This window comes from Motacilla alba, chromosome Z (assembly GCF_015832195.1).
Source record: "Motacilla alba alba isolate MOTALB_02 chromosome Z, Motacilla_alba_V1.0_pri, whole genome shotgun sequence".
NCBI lineage: Eukaryota > Metazoa > Chordata > Aves > Passeriformes > Motacillidae > Motacilla > Motacilla alba.
The window spans coordinates 23,910,718-23,927,600 of record NC_052046.1 but is presented as its reverse complement, the minus strand read 5'-3'; the positions used below and the strand labels follow the sequence as shown (position 1 = coordinate 23,927,600).

Sequence of the window (16,883 nt, the reverse complement as noted above, 5' to 3'; positions counted from 1 at the left end):
CACTTGTCACCAGAGAGATCAGTGCCTACTCCTCTGCTTCCCTTAGTGAGAAAGATGTAGACTGCAATGAGGTCTCCCCTCAGACTCCTTCAGGCTGACCTCAACCACTTCTCATAAGGCTTCCCTTCAAGACCCTTTATCATCTCCCTTGCCCTACTTTTGACACTTTCTAGTAGTTTAATGTTTTATTTTTATACTGTGGCACCCAGAACTGCCCCCAGCACTCGAGGTGAGGCTGCCCCAGTGCAGAGAAGAGCAGAGCAGGACAATCCCCTCCTTTGCCCAGCTAGCAATGCTGCCCCTGATGCCCCCAGGACACAGGTGGGCCTCCTGGCTGCTAGGGCACTGCTGACCATGTTCAACTTCCATGCCCCTTTCCAAAGCACAACTCTCCAGCTTTTAGTATCATTTATTAGCATAGAAAATTGAAGCTAAATAATAATTGCTTGTAGTTTTCTTCAAATCTGTCTCAGAGATTGAGTTTGTCTAAAAGAATCTAAAATCTTTGGGCTGCTCTTGACAGGTTATTTTCTGGCTCTGCATATCCCATCACAGATCAGTAATTTTACCATTTATGTCACACAAACTTATAGTCCTACAAAAGGGACCAAAAGAAGGAAATGCTTCCCAAAGGAAAAGCCTGAGGGCAATGTTGATTTCACACATTTAATTTGGCTGTTGCGTCCACTTTTTCCTCCCTCTCTCAACCAACATGGGATCCCTAGTTAACAATACATCACTTCTTAAATCAATGTGTCAAATAGAGGTTTTTAGCCAAACTGAACATTTAAAGGAATATGGTGCACTCTCTTCCAAGTCTCAGTTTGGTTAATTCTGCAGCAGAGTTTAGTATAATCTGCAAGCTTTCAGCAAGATTTTTTGCATAGCTTTGAATTTTGCATCTTGTATCCAATGCTGAGCTATGAAACAGAGAATGTGTAAGTTCCTTGTCAAGACAAAGAAGTATTTTTACAGAGAAAGACATGAACTTCCTTAAGACATGGACCAAACATTATTTAATGGCTTGATCATCACATCTGAGTAAATATCTTGCTATGCATTTAACTCTTGAATTTAATCAATCAAGGATTTTTGAGCCTGTCGAAGTTTGACTTGTCTTTTACCTTACACTATCAGTATGTTGAAAAATTGAAAGAAAATTGTATGCTATTATAGAAACCATTTGAAATAGCTTCTTATTCCAGACCCTTGGCTTGTTTAAGGGAGTGTCAGTGCTGAAAAATACGGAAACAATTTTAATCTGGTTTGGCATCATTTTAATGCAGATGTAATTATTTCCTAGTGATGGGTGCATCAATTCTCACTGTACACACTTGTTTCACTTGTTTGAACTATCAGTTTATGATTGTTTTAAATGTATGGTATATCACTACTTTCATAGCTGATGCAGAATCAAAGTCGGTTTTACAATATTACATAAAAAACACTTACACAAGGAATAGAACATATGTTATGTTTTTTTAAATCTTCTCTTCATGGGAATGCTTTTTCAGCCACAGCTATAACTGTAGTTAAAAGTCTGTCCAGGACACTGTGATTTACTGACATTTGTAATAAAGTCTCTTGTTTGCATTTATTTTTTATTCATTTTTCAATGCTTTGTCAGCCCTATACAGAATGAGAAGTATTGATATAAGGGAACAATATAAATGTAAGATTTTGTAGTTTCACATGCTACTAACAGGCTACAGGAGTCTGGGAGGAGTTACTCACAGATTTATCATGTGACAAGAACTATGGGTAACTTAGGGACATTCTGTTCGTAATATTTTTTTTTTTAACTAGGGAATCTCATCTTTTACACTCAGATCAACTTTACTTACTACTCACGCTGCTAGATGGGCACTTCCACACTGCTAACTGGAAAATGTTGTTCCCTGGCTCTACTAAACCTATGACATGTTTACACAGCATCTACCAATCTGCTTCACCTAGAGGAAAAAAAAAACCTAAGAGGTTTTGATGACATATTACGTATGTTGAGTTATTCTTGCTTAACAAGTAAGCTTTATGCAGGATAAATATGCAATGGACAAAGTGTTTTCCAAGATTCACAGGAAAACTTTCCTGTTTAACAGGAAGAAAGGTGTTTTTATATAGTTTTTTGAGGGGATTGCAGAAAGTTGGAAGAGCACTAAAAGTAGAAAAATTAAGAAAATGGTGTAAAGTGAAACTGGCTTTACATCCATCATGTTAAAGAAGATCTGCATTTTCAGTGATAGGCAAAAGTGGCTATTTGCAAATTTCTTTGTGTCAGTCTATCTGGACTGAAATGATTTGCTTAACACTGGCGAGAAGGGGAGCATCTTTTATCAGTTTAAAGGAGTATAGATGAATATAATCCATGTGATTGTGCTGCATACTGCTTTTGTCTGGCGTTCATCAGACCTGATCATTTTCACAGAGAACAAGTATTTTCGTAATCCATCAGAATTCAGGCAATTTTCAAGGTTGGTTCTGAAGTTGCCACTAGCAAGTCATGTTAAATCGATATTATAAACTGATAGATGCAATAATCTAAAAAAAAAATCCATTTAGACATTATAACAGTGCCTCCTGGTACTATGGTAAATACATAATTTAAAAACCTGCTTAGCTTCACCAGCACCTGCAGGTGTATTGGCAGCATGCAGAAGATTACTCTGATTCATTATTCCTAATTTTGAATTGGATTATTTAATCTGTTTTACTGACTCTAAATTGGAAAGCAGAAAGAAGACATGGGATGGAAGATTTGTTTTTCACTCTCATGCAGCTCTGTACTAGGTGAGGTGGACCAGGCATCTTCTCAGGCAAATAGGTGTGTTTCAGACCCTTATTAATTTTGGTAACCTGTTTCTGAACAAGTTCAGTCTAATTCAATGTCTGTTTCTGAAAGCAAAAGATTTGGTTCGGTTTTAGGGTTTTTTCTTGATTTTTCTTTGGGTTTTTTTAATGCTTTGTTTTTTTAGTGTAATTTTTCTTCCCCCACCCTTCTAGTTCATTGGAATAATGATGGCCACTGTATGGATGGACAAAATAAAAAGAAGGTATTTTCTCCCATTTATGAGGAAAGAAGTTTACTTCTGCATTGGGGTACACTTACAGAAAATATACTTAATAGTTGATTGAAGAGATAACCAATGGCTAGCTAAAATATTGAACAGAAACAACTGAAATTGTAGTTTTGTTAATTAGTTCTTAGTATCACATGTTTTGATTTACTGCTTTGGATGAATCTGTTATTAATGTAGGTTTTTATGGTTTGGATTTTTTTTTTTGTTTTAATTCAAAACTAATTAAAAGTTAGTGATATTCATGGGATGTGCTCTGTTTAGGATCAGAAGCAGGATTAGTTGAATTAGAAATTAATATTCAGGCAATAAAACATGTGGCCAAAATGAACAGTTTTGATATGAAATGAGAGGATTAATGTAGATGACTGTATGGGCAATTTAAAGCTTTAGTGAAATATATCTTTTGGCTTTGAAATTTAATTAATCCTAGCTCATTGCACAGTGCTATGCACTGTTCAAGCATATGCAGCATTTATAATCATTCTGATTCCCAGGATTGCCATGGAAGCGCATTTCAAATTGCAAAGTCACAGCAATTTCTACCATGACAGGGTTGATTCAGAGATGGACAAAGAGTGCAATGAATCTGGCATCTAAATCTGAGAGCAGAAAAGTCCAAAGGAACCTCCACAGTTGCAGTGGGATAAAACAGGAATTTGGGGGGGCTAGGACAGCTTAACTAGGTGTGTTTTATCCAAAGTTTGTCTGTTAGGATTTTCTTGCTAGTGCCAGAGGGAATTGTTGGATCAAAGGAAAAGATAATGTGAAAATAGTATGTTCAATGATAGCACCTATGGAATCTGTCAACAGCTTCATGTCATCACCTGGGATTACCTGAGCTTATGTTAATGTCTGTGCGCGATACATTGCATATTGGTAGCTACCATCTTGTAAAATATTGTTTATATGGGAAGAAAATACCATGTACTGGTTGCTTTTTACAGTTTCACATTGTTAAATTTGAATGCTGATTGACTATTTGTGTTGGAAGTAGCAAGGAAATAGTGCTTTAATCTTTTTTGTATAATGCGCTGTTGATTTATCTATCCAAGTAATATCTGTAAGAAATAGCAGTGTGCTGCTGTTGGCTGAAATAGTGACTGTGGGTATCCAGTTCATAAATTATTCCAATGAAGAAATGGAATAACTCTGATCAAATATTTATTCTGATAAATCTGTTATGGAATAAATAAAAACTGTGCTAGCATCTGGTAGGAGATAATACTTTTTTTAAAAGACTTAAGTTCTTGGCACTATAGCATTTTAAAAGTAGAAGTGATAATGACAATTTACTGCTGCCTTATCAGAAAATGCAGCTGTGCAGAATATTCTTCAGCCTAGCAAGTAATCTATTACCTGTCACAATCTCTGCAGCTACTGATCTTCTTCTATTAATTTATTAATTTATCTAATTTGGATATGAGGATAAGCAGAAGCACTTATTCCTTTTGTCATTACAGTGTTTCAATTTTAAAAAATCTGAGTACACAAGAATGTATGTTACTAATGAAATAACAATCCAAAACTGAGTACTATTTCATTATTAAAAAAAAAGTATCAGCACACTTGCCGATGTACATTTTAAATATATTGTAAAGTGAATGTCTCTATAAGGAAAGCGATTAGCATGCAGAAACATAGAGCAAGAAAATATGATTTTTTTTTCAAAATGCCCTGATAATTTAAAGGTCTAGAGGTATATCACCTTGTCTGCACTAAATATTTAAAATAAAACTAGTTTCATTAGTCCAAGGAGGGGAAATATGGAAGCAAAATGCTTCATGATGGAATTTAATTGAGCCTTATGCCACAAGCACTGCAGGCTGTAAATCTCACAACTGAGGTACAGGAAACTAATCAAAATTAACCATATTAGGCATATAAGTATAATATGATGATGCTAGAGGAAAAAAACCCCAAACCCTATTAATAACTGAACGAAATTTGTGTGACTGATTATTGTGGTCTCATTCATTTTTGATGGACAGTATTTCTTTTATAGGACTAGAAGTTTTGATCAAACATTTCCAGCAATGAGTTTTCATCTTTGTGATTTCCTTCAGGATGGATCTACTGGAGTAGATTCCTGAGACATCCAAGTTGTGTTCCTGGAGAAAAAAAGAAATGGTTTTGTTTTAGTTTGGTTTTTTGGGGCTTGTTGTTGTATTATTTTTTTCTTTTGTTTCCTTTTTTCCTTTTTTTTTTTTTTTTTTGGGTTGTTGTCATTCTTTTTGTTTTATATTGTTTTCTTTATTTAATGGAGAGGATAGAATAGTTCTTACTTCTCCCTTCTATCCAAGAAAAAAAAAAATTGTTGGTTTGTCTTTGAACTTCTGACCGTTGGAAGAGCAAGCTGATCTGTTTGGGTAGCCATGCCATCAGGTGATTTTTACTTAAGTCTCAGTGTTAAATTGAGACAAATAAATGGTAGTATTTATCAGTTTAAAGTTTTAGTAACATAAAATTATGTATAGTCAAATTTTGTCTTGCATTACATTCTTTCTGCTTTCTAAATATGTGAGAAGTCCTATCCACTCAGTTTCAGTTGTTTTTCAGCAATATTGGAGGCTTCATATTGGCTTCTACATTTGTTTCCCTTTTCAGACTAAGTTGTCTGGAAAATTTGGACTTTGTTTTTTTGAAAAGGAAAGAATATGGAAGAATCCACCAGTTTTCCGTTCTTTTTAATTTTTATTTAATGTTTTGTACTTTTTTGGCTGTATATTTTGTTTTATATTTGTGAAACTTCTCTTTAGAACTATACTACTAGGCTAATTCACAACAATTTTTATTTTACTAAATAATTAATCAAATTATAACAGTCTGTCATAATATTACAAACCTGTATTTTTTAATTGTTTGTGCTACTGATAATGTTTTTTCTCATTATCTTTAAGATCATAAACAGGTTTGCATGAAGAACTGTTAAATTACTTACTCTTTTTGTGTCTTTGTTGCTCAGCTGAGTATGATATTACTTTTCCTTGTTTTTGCTTTAAGTTCCATTTTCTTGATTTTCATGGTTGAGATGCTGTATTGCAGCTCATCAGTATTATTCGAGAACAGGATCATTTTGTGTGAACACTGGATAGAATCAATTTGATTTTTATTTATATGGAATTTCTGTGTTGGTATTTGACTGAATGTCATCAGATGTTTGTAGGCATATTTGAAAGTGGTGCTTGGGTTTGGTGGGTTGTTTGTTTTTTGGGTTTTTTTCTTCATTTATTTGTGATTTTTTCCTACTAATGGAGCAGATGGACTATTTCTTGTATAGTTTTAAACTGATTGCAGTGAGGTATCAATTGTATGAGATGTATTTTTTGTAGCTTATACATCAGAGGATTTCCCTGAATTGTTTTCTTATGTAAATACTAAAGAAACAGAATTTTACAAAAAAAAAATTAAAATTTGTTTTGGGCTGAAACAATATTTTTAGGTTTTTTTGCTTTGATGAAAACACTAATGTTTCTGTATTGCTCAAAGAGCTTAAGAAGAGATGAGGCTGTATTTTCTTTTTCCAGTAGTCTCACTGGAATTGAGTCTTTTTCTTGAATTTATCTTTCTTTAGTTATTATGGAGAAAAGGTTTTTCTTTTTTACTGACTGTGAAGCATATCCAGATTGTTCTGTGAACTAAGCAGCTAAAAGATATGCAAAAGCAAAATGGTCTATCATGCAAAGGCTTGTCACTTCAGATTTATTATTATTAGAGAACTAAGCACAGAGGTTACTCAGCTGCAAGTTTTCTTCTTGAAGGTCCAAGAATGATTGCAGCATGATAGGTGCTGTAAAGACTTCTATATTGAGAATGGGGAGCTTCAATATTCATTTTAAAATAGCTTTGTATCTTTCATATATTTAAACAGATAAGCCCTATTTACCCTGATTTCTAAAAATAATTCAAATAATACAAGTGAACCTTAACTGTTTCTAAATGTATTTTAAGCCAAAGAGCAAAGAGCTACAAAACAAGTGTGTAATTAAGCATCTGTGCTAATGAGTGTGAAATTTCATACGGAAGCCTGTCTGCAGTTGTCTTGACAGGGAAGGCGGGAGGAGTGGATTAGTCTGAAAAGTTGTAATAGAAAAAGAGCCTGATGTGCTGTGGCATTTTGGGGATTTACATACATTGCATATTATTAGGTAAGAGAAGTCATTTAACATCTGAAATTAAGACACTAAATGTTTACTGTGAGAAACAGCTAGAGTTTAGATGAAGGAAATCCAAGGCTTGAGAAGTCTTGAACTTGCAAAGACTCATGCAAAAGTTTAGTTTTACTTAATATAGTGTCTATCTCACATGCTTGCTGGAAAACAGTACCTATCAGCTTTTTCAGATGGCTGAACAATTCGTGGTTTACTTTAACCACTTAGATCCACACATTAAAATTTTACCATTCTGTGTATATAGAGCTTGCTGTTTCACCACTGCAAGAAACATTTAGAGAAACAAAGAAATAGTTATTACAGAGAAATGTTAGTTTGTGGCAGTTCTTTATGTAGGAATATTGCAGACATGATACATCTGAGGGGACAAATGGCATAATATTAAAAATAAAAAGTGAAAATCAAATATACTAAGTACATAGGTTTCAGACATACAAAGACGGGCTGTAGAAAATTTGAGTTCTTTTGTCAATGTTGGAATTATTACAGCTTTCTTATATGTGTTGTCTCCCATTGCAAACACTTAATTAGAGGTTATTTTTGACAGTTGCTGCATAGGCTGCTACAATTTTCTAAGCCTCTTCTCATCAAAGAAACTACTAACAGATTATAATTAAATACAGCTCTGAAAGATTATAATCTTTAAACTCCAAATATACTGTATTATAAGGGTTAAAACAAATATAAATCTGGATATTCTTATATTCATCATGCTACTTGTAGGCATTGCAGTACCTCACTCTGAGTTATTATATTCTAAACAATAGCATATGGGAAGATTGTAGTACAAGTAAGTAAAACATTGATTACATTAAAATTCTTATGAAAATTATTTTGCTTCTTATGGAACCACATTTATAATTGCTCTTTCCAAAATAGAAATGGTATTTTAATCTTATTTTTAAAGTCTTTTTATAACATAAATACCTTTTCTGGCTGTATTAAATACGTTCCTTATTCAGACAAATTACCTAAATGACATGACAGGAAACAAGAACTTAATGCTAGTTTTATAACTAAATTTATAATAGGTATGTTAATGCAAAAAGCTAATCAGGGAGTCCCATAGCCTCTGAGTCTCTCTATTTCAATGAAGTCTGACTTTCTTTCATTGCTGTATTTTTTCCTGACTAAATACACTTACAAACTGATTTCTCAGAATGGTTTGTCTATCTTTTAGATACCAGGCTATGAATTACAACAGATATCAGCAATTAATGAAGTTATGGCAGCACAAGGAGCAAAATACTGCTTAACTGAACTTAAGTGACTACTTATGCATTTATTGTTATGTCATTGTTTAAATTGTCCATAATATATCCTAGCATTTGGATACCAAGGGAGTTCTTGGTCAGCTGATTTGTAAAGCTAAACTCTTTCTAGCAGACTAAAAGATGCTGCCTACACATCCCTTTAAAAAATATCTATAGCCATCTGGTAGCCAAAGTGTGTGCCTAGTGTAAAGCAATTCCACACTAAGGTTCCCTTGTCTGAAGAGGATGTAAGCATGTATTATGTACATTTGTACAGTGGGTGAAAATCATTGAAGTATGTAAGAATTCTGCTATGGAAAGAAAATGCAGGTTTGTTAAAGCTTGTCAAAAGAACAATAAAATAGATTATTTATTTTAGCATGTTTCTTTTCAGCTACCATCTGCCTTTTCTCAGTGCTTTCCAAAAATTGGCAGAGTTTTAGATTACATGTTACCTTCTGGGGAAAATCCAAGACATATGATACAGATATCATTCAAAGTCTTTACATTTCAAAATATTTTAAAATACGTTCCAAGATCAGACTGGATATCAAACCAGTGTGTTCCTCCCACTGTATTAGCTGATTTCTTCAGAGGCATGAGTGTATGAAAAGAAAGATAAAAGCAACCAGTCTTGTGGTTGGTAGTAGCTATTCAAAAAGGGAATACCACCCTTTAGCATCACATGCTAGGTTGGCATCTATATACATATTAGATTGACCAACATGGTATTTAATTTTTACATATATGAATTAAAGCAAAATGTAACATGTGAATTATGAAAGATATGCAAAAAAATTAGTGTTATACACAGGACATTTATGTTCTGACCAGTGGCATAACATAATAAACAAGAGCTACAAAGCTTAGAAAGGAAATGCTCATGATAATCTGATGACAATAAAATTATCATCTTATCTCATTGGCTACTTACATTTGTTGGGTGGTTGTTCAGCTATTTTACATGGTTAGAGTTCTCCTTTGCTGTTAGTCACTTCTGTTACTTATTGTGAATATTGCTACAGGGTAAAATGATCGTAAGGAAAAATGTGGAAGTTGAGAGAAAAGCACTTCCTTTACATGATGCAGGAAGGGTTTAAACTAAGGTTTACTAAAGTAAACTAAAGTTTACTAAACTAAAGAAGGGAGGAGAACTTCAATCTACCCCAATCCTAGCATTTTGGTGCCAGTGCCAACAACAGATGCCCAGAATCTGGAGAATGTTCAGAATCCAGCAGGTTTAGATAAGGAAGAAGTTCTTCATTATGAAGGCATTGGGACAGATTGTACAGAGAAGCTGAGAATGCACCGTCCCTGGAAGTTTATAAGGCCAGGGTGAAGAGGGGTCTGAAAAATCTGGTCTAAAGAGGAGTGCCCATGGCAGGGGGGTTGGAAACAGATGGGCTTTAAGGTCTCTTACAACAAAAACCATTCTATGATTCTATTAATCTCTTACAATAAAGAGAGACAGAAAATACAGAATAGAATAAAACAGAAAATGTGCCGAAATATGTATTGTTGGTAGCTGCAGAAGGTTCAGGATGGAAGGGTTACAGATCTTTGGTCAAGGAGAGGATTTGTGCAAAGACTACAAGGCAATTAGGAAAAAACTGGAAGTTAATATAACGGGAAAGAAAAAGATAATGCTGCAGCTCAGAGAGCAGCTTATTTATAGCAGTTTATTGACAGGATGAGAATATTATTTTTAGCAACATCTTTCAAATGTTCTTTAGGAGAATTACATCAGTATAAGAGTCCAAAACACAGTACAATGACCAAAGGATTTTTCATCTAAAAGAAAGGTCATTTTTTTAAAACTCAAGACTTGGAAACATTTTTCTTTCATTGTTCAAAGGGTTTTGATATATTTGTGCATCACAATGAATGTAAATTGGCAAAATTAGGATTATTTGCATAGAAATATTTCAGAGTTGTCTCTATAAAGAAATAAAAGGCTATTTAATTTGTCTTCTTTATTTCTTATATTAGAATGTTGACTGGGGAAACCCAATAATACTTATACAGAAAAGAATGTAATGCATTTCACTGTAAGAATAAAAATTAAATTTTTTTCTTTTTTGAAATCTGTGTGCTGGCAATGTAGCTGTTTGATGATCTTTGCTACATTTTTTCCACTCCTATTGTCAAGGAAGCAGCAGATCTGTTGGATGGAGTCTCCAAACTGCTTATGGGCAGCGATCTACCTGCAGCATGGTAAAATAACCCACAGGAGAGATCTTAAAGCAGTTGAATGAATATGCTAAATTATCCACCAATCTTTATCTCTTTAGGACCAGAAAATACATTAGCCATGTGCATGTACAGGAAAATCTCAACTAGTGGAATAAGATTTCCGATCAGAATGAAAAAGCTATCCAATAAATGTCTGCTCCTAAACACCTCTATACCAAAAAAGAATATTGTAATGTTTGTGTCCTTCCTGAGCTAAAGAAGGTAAAGAAAGATGTCTTGGTAATTCTGAAAATTCTGGATTTACTTATATTATCATCAGTATTCTTTGATGAAAGTCTAAGAACCCAGCAACATCTAGAAAATATTCACTGACAAAAGTTGTTTTTAGAAGACACTTAACTGTTGTTCTAATGGAGCTTGTTGCTTTAGCAATTATCCTGTGATGAGCAGCATGGGATCTGTTATCCTGAGATTAGATGAAGCTCTGAGTAATCTGATTTAGAGGAAGATGCCCCAACTCATGGCAGGGGATTGAAATTTAAGGTGGTCTTTAAGGTCCCCTTCCAACCCAAACCACTTCATAATTCTGATTCTATAATCTTGTTAATATACAAAGTAACACAATGTGTATCCTGTTTTTAAAATATCCTACTTTAAATTATGTCTCATAAGGAAACAGAAGTGGAAACTACTAGCACAGAACATGAGAGGGAACAAGGACAATTCAGGGTGCATAAGACCCGGCAGATGTCAGCACTTCAGAGGTTATCATCTGTAATTCCAAGAACAGAAATACTGATGAGTAAACTCTACACTGAAATGCATTTAACCAAGCCCAGGAATTTAAATGGGCTTTTTTCAGCTTCCTTTACCATCCAACTACCTTCTGCAGGGCAAAGGTGATTCTTTTGGAGGCCAGAATTTCACAGAAATTAGAGTCCATTAGAGATGCTGGAGAATTTATCCATTCTTGAGACTAATCAAAAGAAGACACATAACAAGGATTTCTAGTATTTTAATTACTTCTAGCACATTAGTAAGTAATTCTTCCTCTGTAGAAGATGGTAGCAATATGCAGGATACATAAAACCTAACCCAGGAAGTTCAATAAGAAACTAGGTGGAAAAAGAATTCCATGTATCAAACAAAATACAATGTTAATGGTTCTGTCTGAAACTTGGGAATTACTTTTTCCATCTGACAGTCTCTCAATGTGTTGTACGTATTTGTCAAATGTTCCACAAGGTGTTTGGAAAGGAAACTAAGTACAATGTGAAGATGTGAACAATCAAATTATTAAATGTTTCAACTTATCTTTCTATGAGAAAGTCATGTGGAAACACAATTTATGTGAAAAAATATCACCCCAATATTATTTTTTGCTATGCCATTTTAATAAATGTAACTGTATCTGTTAAAACTTATTAGGAGGGTGGGAACATGACAAAAAAAACCCCAAAACAACAAATCAAGAACGTTACAGTGGTTTTGCTTTGAAAGGACATTGACTTTTAAATAAAGAAATACACATATGTAAGAGGGAGAAAAAACAAATCAAGATGGATGTCTTTCATTCTATAGATCTCAGGTGGAAAGTATTTGTTTTATAATCAACTTTTTTTAGCACAGATTACTCCTGTGATCCCGGTGTTTAATCTCCTGCAGGACTGCTCATACTCTAAAGATGTTCAAATTGTATCTGTAGGGGAAGTAATAATTTCTTGCAATAATTACCATGAATTCATTTTAATTCTGAGGAAATAGTGGCATTTTCTCCTCCTATTCAGACTTATTTGCCTGCATGCTTATTGTTTTAGCTAGACACACCTTGTTTAATATATATGTTAAGCTTCAGTTTAATATTTATATTAAGTGTGTCTGGTAACAGATGAAAAAGACAGTAGGAAATCTGTTCTCTCTAGATACATTTGCGAAACTGCATAGAATTTCTATTCAATGAGAAAGGATAAAATCATCTGTATACTAATCTTTTTGTAAATATGGAAGGTTAACTGATTTTGGTGTGGTCAATTATGTAGCTCTCAAAATATCTCTTTTTGTATTTTTGTGTATTACAGGGAGTATCGTGTACCTTGGGATGATGGTGGGGGCATTCTTCTGGGGAGGCTTGGCAGACAAGGTGGGAAGGAGACAATCACTCTTGATATGCATGTCTGTCAATGGATTCTTTGCCTTCCTTTCATCCTTTGTCCAGGGCTATGGCTTCTTCCTCTTCTGTCGCTTATTTTCTGGATTTGGGTAAGCTCCTCTGGTTTTGTTAATTTTCACAATTCTGTGTGTTAATAAAACTTTTCTGTTTGCATAAGCACATTATTTAGTGTAGAAATACAGTCTGTGTCAGTGGTGAGAGAATTAAGGAAGGTGGCTACTACACTCCTAAATAGCAACCTGAAGGGGAAGAATAATTTTGGGGTTAAAGATACAGACTGAAAACTGTGAGATTGAGTTTGTTCTTATATTGCAAAGGATTTGTTTTGTAAACTTGATCAACTTGTTTAACTCTTTTATGCCTCAGCTTCTTTATGTACAGTATTTTGTTCAGTCAGCAAAATAACACTCTCCTCACAGGTGTATGCTAAGATTTTGGCAATGTTTGTAAAGTTTCTAATGTCTTTGTGTGCACAATGTTGTTTATAACACCTTGGCATGATCATAAATTTAAAACGGGGTCCTAAACTGTGTCAAATGTTCTCTCTGAAATACTGGAGTTTGTAGACCTCTGTTTTCTTTACTTTTCATTTAAATAACTTCTCAGTGATTAAATTTATAAATTTAAACTTTTATGAGCAGAGAAGGAGTTAGATAAGTAAACTGCTATGAGAAAACCTCTACCTTTACTGCACCCTTGGATGAACAAGAGCTCTGTTCTGCAGACTGCTTGGTTTAGCACTGCTGGTCATTGCTCTACTCAGAATAAGGCTCCTAATTACAGTTCCAATTCAGACCACTATCAGTCTTTGGTATGCTGAATAGACAGGATCTGGTGAGAGCACGGCAGCTGTGCTGTAAAGTCACGCACATGAACTCCATTTCTTTGATGGTTTGTTGCCTTTATGTTATGTAGCTACAGTTCAGCAATGCAGTTGTGTGATATCTGTGCTTTGAGAAATCCTTTTAGCTGGTCTGAACTAGGCTAGGTCTCAAAATGAATACCAATAGGAAATTGCCATAGCACTCAGTTTTAAACTGATTAAGTAAGAGGAATGGAAGGACTAGAGGAGAGAGAAAAATGTTAGGAGTCATCTAGCTGGAAGAATCTCTTAGTCTGTCACCAGATTGTCAGATATGACTTTATAAGACAACAAGGAGAAATGGCAATACTCTAATTCCTGAAAACCCCAAATTCCATAGAAAAACAGAATTTAAAAAATCCCTTATCATAAATCACCATCATTTCCTGGAGCTATATTTTTTCACTCCATGCACAAACACTACAGATCATGTTGCGTGACACTTTCACTCTTCTGTGGTCCTGCAAAGTGGAGAAGCTTGTTGAATTACTGCTCAGCCTGGCCAACGTCCTGGGGCAGGTCTGGACCCTTATGCTACAAAGGTTTGTTTTTTCACAGAACCAAAATGGCTTTAACTGAAATTGTCCCTTTTGGGATATACTGCAAAGTATATATTTATCATCCCTCATGAGAAACTTGCCTGCACCATTTCTTCCTCACCAGCTTTTACAGAAAGAGTCAGTGCCTGTAGCTTTCCTTGTGATACATGTTATGTCCTTGATTAGGAACCAAGTTCTCTTGTGGACCCAGCTTATGATTAATGGTCCTTGAAGGAGCAGGCCCTTCATATCTTTATCCTACACTTTCCCCACTAAGTCCCCCTACCTCATCTTTGAGAGCTACATGAATAGATCATAGATAATTTGTCACCGTGTACCATATTTTAAATGGAGTCTCTAAAACAAAACAAACCCCAAACCAATCAAACAATAGCAACAAAAAAGGCAGCATGAACTGCAGAGTTGTTCCTCATATCAATTACTGCAGAGAGAGGTTCGTGGTTGGCTCATATTTGCTGTTTTCTTCAAAGACTGGATTTTTCACCTGAATAATCCCTTTCAGATTATATCAGGGTAGCAGTGTGAAAGCCATGAGGTTTCTAGAAATCTGTTTGTCAGACCCTCAAGATGAGGAAAATCCTGTCTTTATAGGTGTTTCCCCTTTTCCAGTCAATGGGCGCCTCACAAAATTGCCACAATTTCTTAGACTAGGAGGACAGCGGCTTAGAAACTTTGTCTTCCAATTCCATCAGGACCCACCAATGTATCTTATCAGGTTCCATCAGCCTGTGCACCTTCATGCTACTTTGATGTTCTCAACCGTGATCGCCTTCAGCGGAATGTTGTCATTCTTCCAGTTCCCCTACCTTGCTTCCAGCAGCTGATGTGAGTGGAGCTCTTGGCAATGAAGACTGAGGGGAAAAAAAAGTGCCTCAGCCTTCTCCATATCCAGGTAACCAGGTCTCTGGTTTCCTTTGGGAAAAGGCACACATTTTCCCTAGGCTTCTCTATGACATTCCACTGTACCTCTGTTTTTGAGGGAGGATGCTTTATTCTAGTAATTTTGTTTGATACAAATAGCCCAACTATGAAATTAGAATGATTTAAAGGAGAGAACCGAATTATATGTTTTAAAGGCAAAATAGCATTGTTACTCAGACTGGAGAGGAGTGGGAGTTTTCTGAAGGGGCAGAAAGTTATCGGATAATTTCTTTTAATTAAAAATCACTGAAATATTAAGAAGTACTCAAATTATATAAAATCACTTAGGTATATAGAGTTTAAAGTGCTCTGTTACCTTGCAGATAATAAAAAAAATGGTAAGAAGCATGAAAAATATCCAAAAGAAGATTTCATTTATTTAAAATACCATAATTGCTTGCAGTGCAAATGTATTTATAAAAGTAAAATGTTCAGGGAAAAAAAATACCCCTGCAAATACTTTTATCCCCCATTTTTAATCTGAAAAACCCCTCAAACTAGTAAAACTCTGGCAGGTGAAAAATGAGATTTTAAATGCAAACCAGTATAAATAATATCAAGATATTACTGAATAATGAGTATTGAGACATCTAAAAATCTGAAATGTAAGGTTAAGCTTGACAAAAGAATGAAGAAATATTGGAAAGGCTGCAAAACCATTTCCCTTTCCAGAAAATAATATCAGAACCATGATTCTTCCATTGATCAATTGAAAATCAAAACTCAAATGGAAATTGAATCCAGAAGCCTAGGTAATGGTCTAGGGGGGGTTAGACATGGTTTCCTACAAAGTGAAAAGATCTAGAAAAGAAACTATGAGTTGTAGTCATCATTAGTCATTGGAGGAAGGTACAAATATTTATCATCAAAAAGCACCTTGTTGTATCTGTCTGAAAATGTCAAAGGAAGGTTTCTCTGATGCAGAGCATGACTCACAACATAGCCGTTACCTGAAGTGTCCGTGGGTTTAGGGCCGTAGAGTCCACTCCGGCTAGCTCTGGACTCTAGCCCACACAGAACTACAGGGACAGAGGTGAAAGAAGAGAAGAGCTCTTCTCCACGTGGAATAGCGTCCTGGCTTATTGGTTGGAAAGGGAGACACCCCAGGGTGCAGACCACCCTGGTGGAAAAGAGGCCATAGCCTCATCCCAGAGAACATTTATACCCAAGGGGGAAGGGGGCAGGGATGGAGGGCCGCAGCCAATGTGAGACCACTGAGGAGGGGCGAGGGGAGGGGCTACAAGGGCACAGGCCACCAGCGGGGTGAATGAGGAACATACCATATGAGGGAAAAAGGGGACAGTCCATGTGACATAACATTTCAAATCACCCAGCGCAATACAACGACTACATAACTATTTAGTGCACTATAACAGCTATTAACTTGAATGAAGCTGGAGCTGTTTTCTGTACAACATTACCACTGTGAAATATTATTCTCCACTACATAGTTTTGTCCAATTTCTATAAAACGTTAATCTAAACTATTAGTTTAATATTTTTGATACTTACAATTTTAGATGCATTTTTTTAAAGTACAACAACTACATTTATAATAAACTGATTAAAACCACACTACATATTTGTCTTATCCCACTAAACTTCATTTTGGTTGCTTCAAGATATGCAGAGATACAATTTGGGGGAAAAAATCATGCTTATCCAGCTCAAATGTTAC

General features: G+C 35.1%; 1 protein-coding gene across 1 annotated transcript in view; it reads left to right on the top strand.

The window, feature by feature from the left end:
• SV2C (synaptic vesicle glycoprotein 2C) overlaps nucleotides 1–16,883 on the top strand; it is a 115,249-nt gene that overhangs the window by 35,440 nt on the left and 62,926 nt on the right. The window contains exon 3 of the mRNA XM_038124931.1: nucleotides 12,771–12,951. Within this exon, the coding sequence (XP_037980859.1) occupies nucleotides 12,771–12,951 (181 nt within the window). The remainder of the gene's footprint in view (nucleotides 1–12,770; nucleotides 12,952–16,883) is intronic.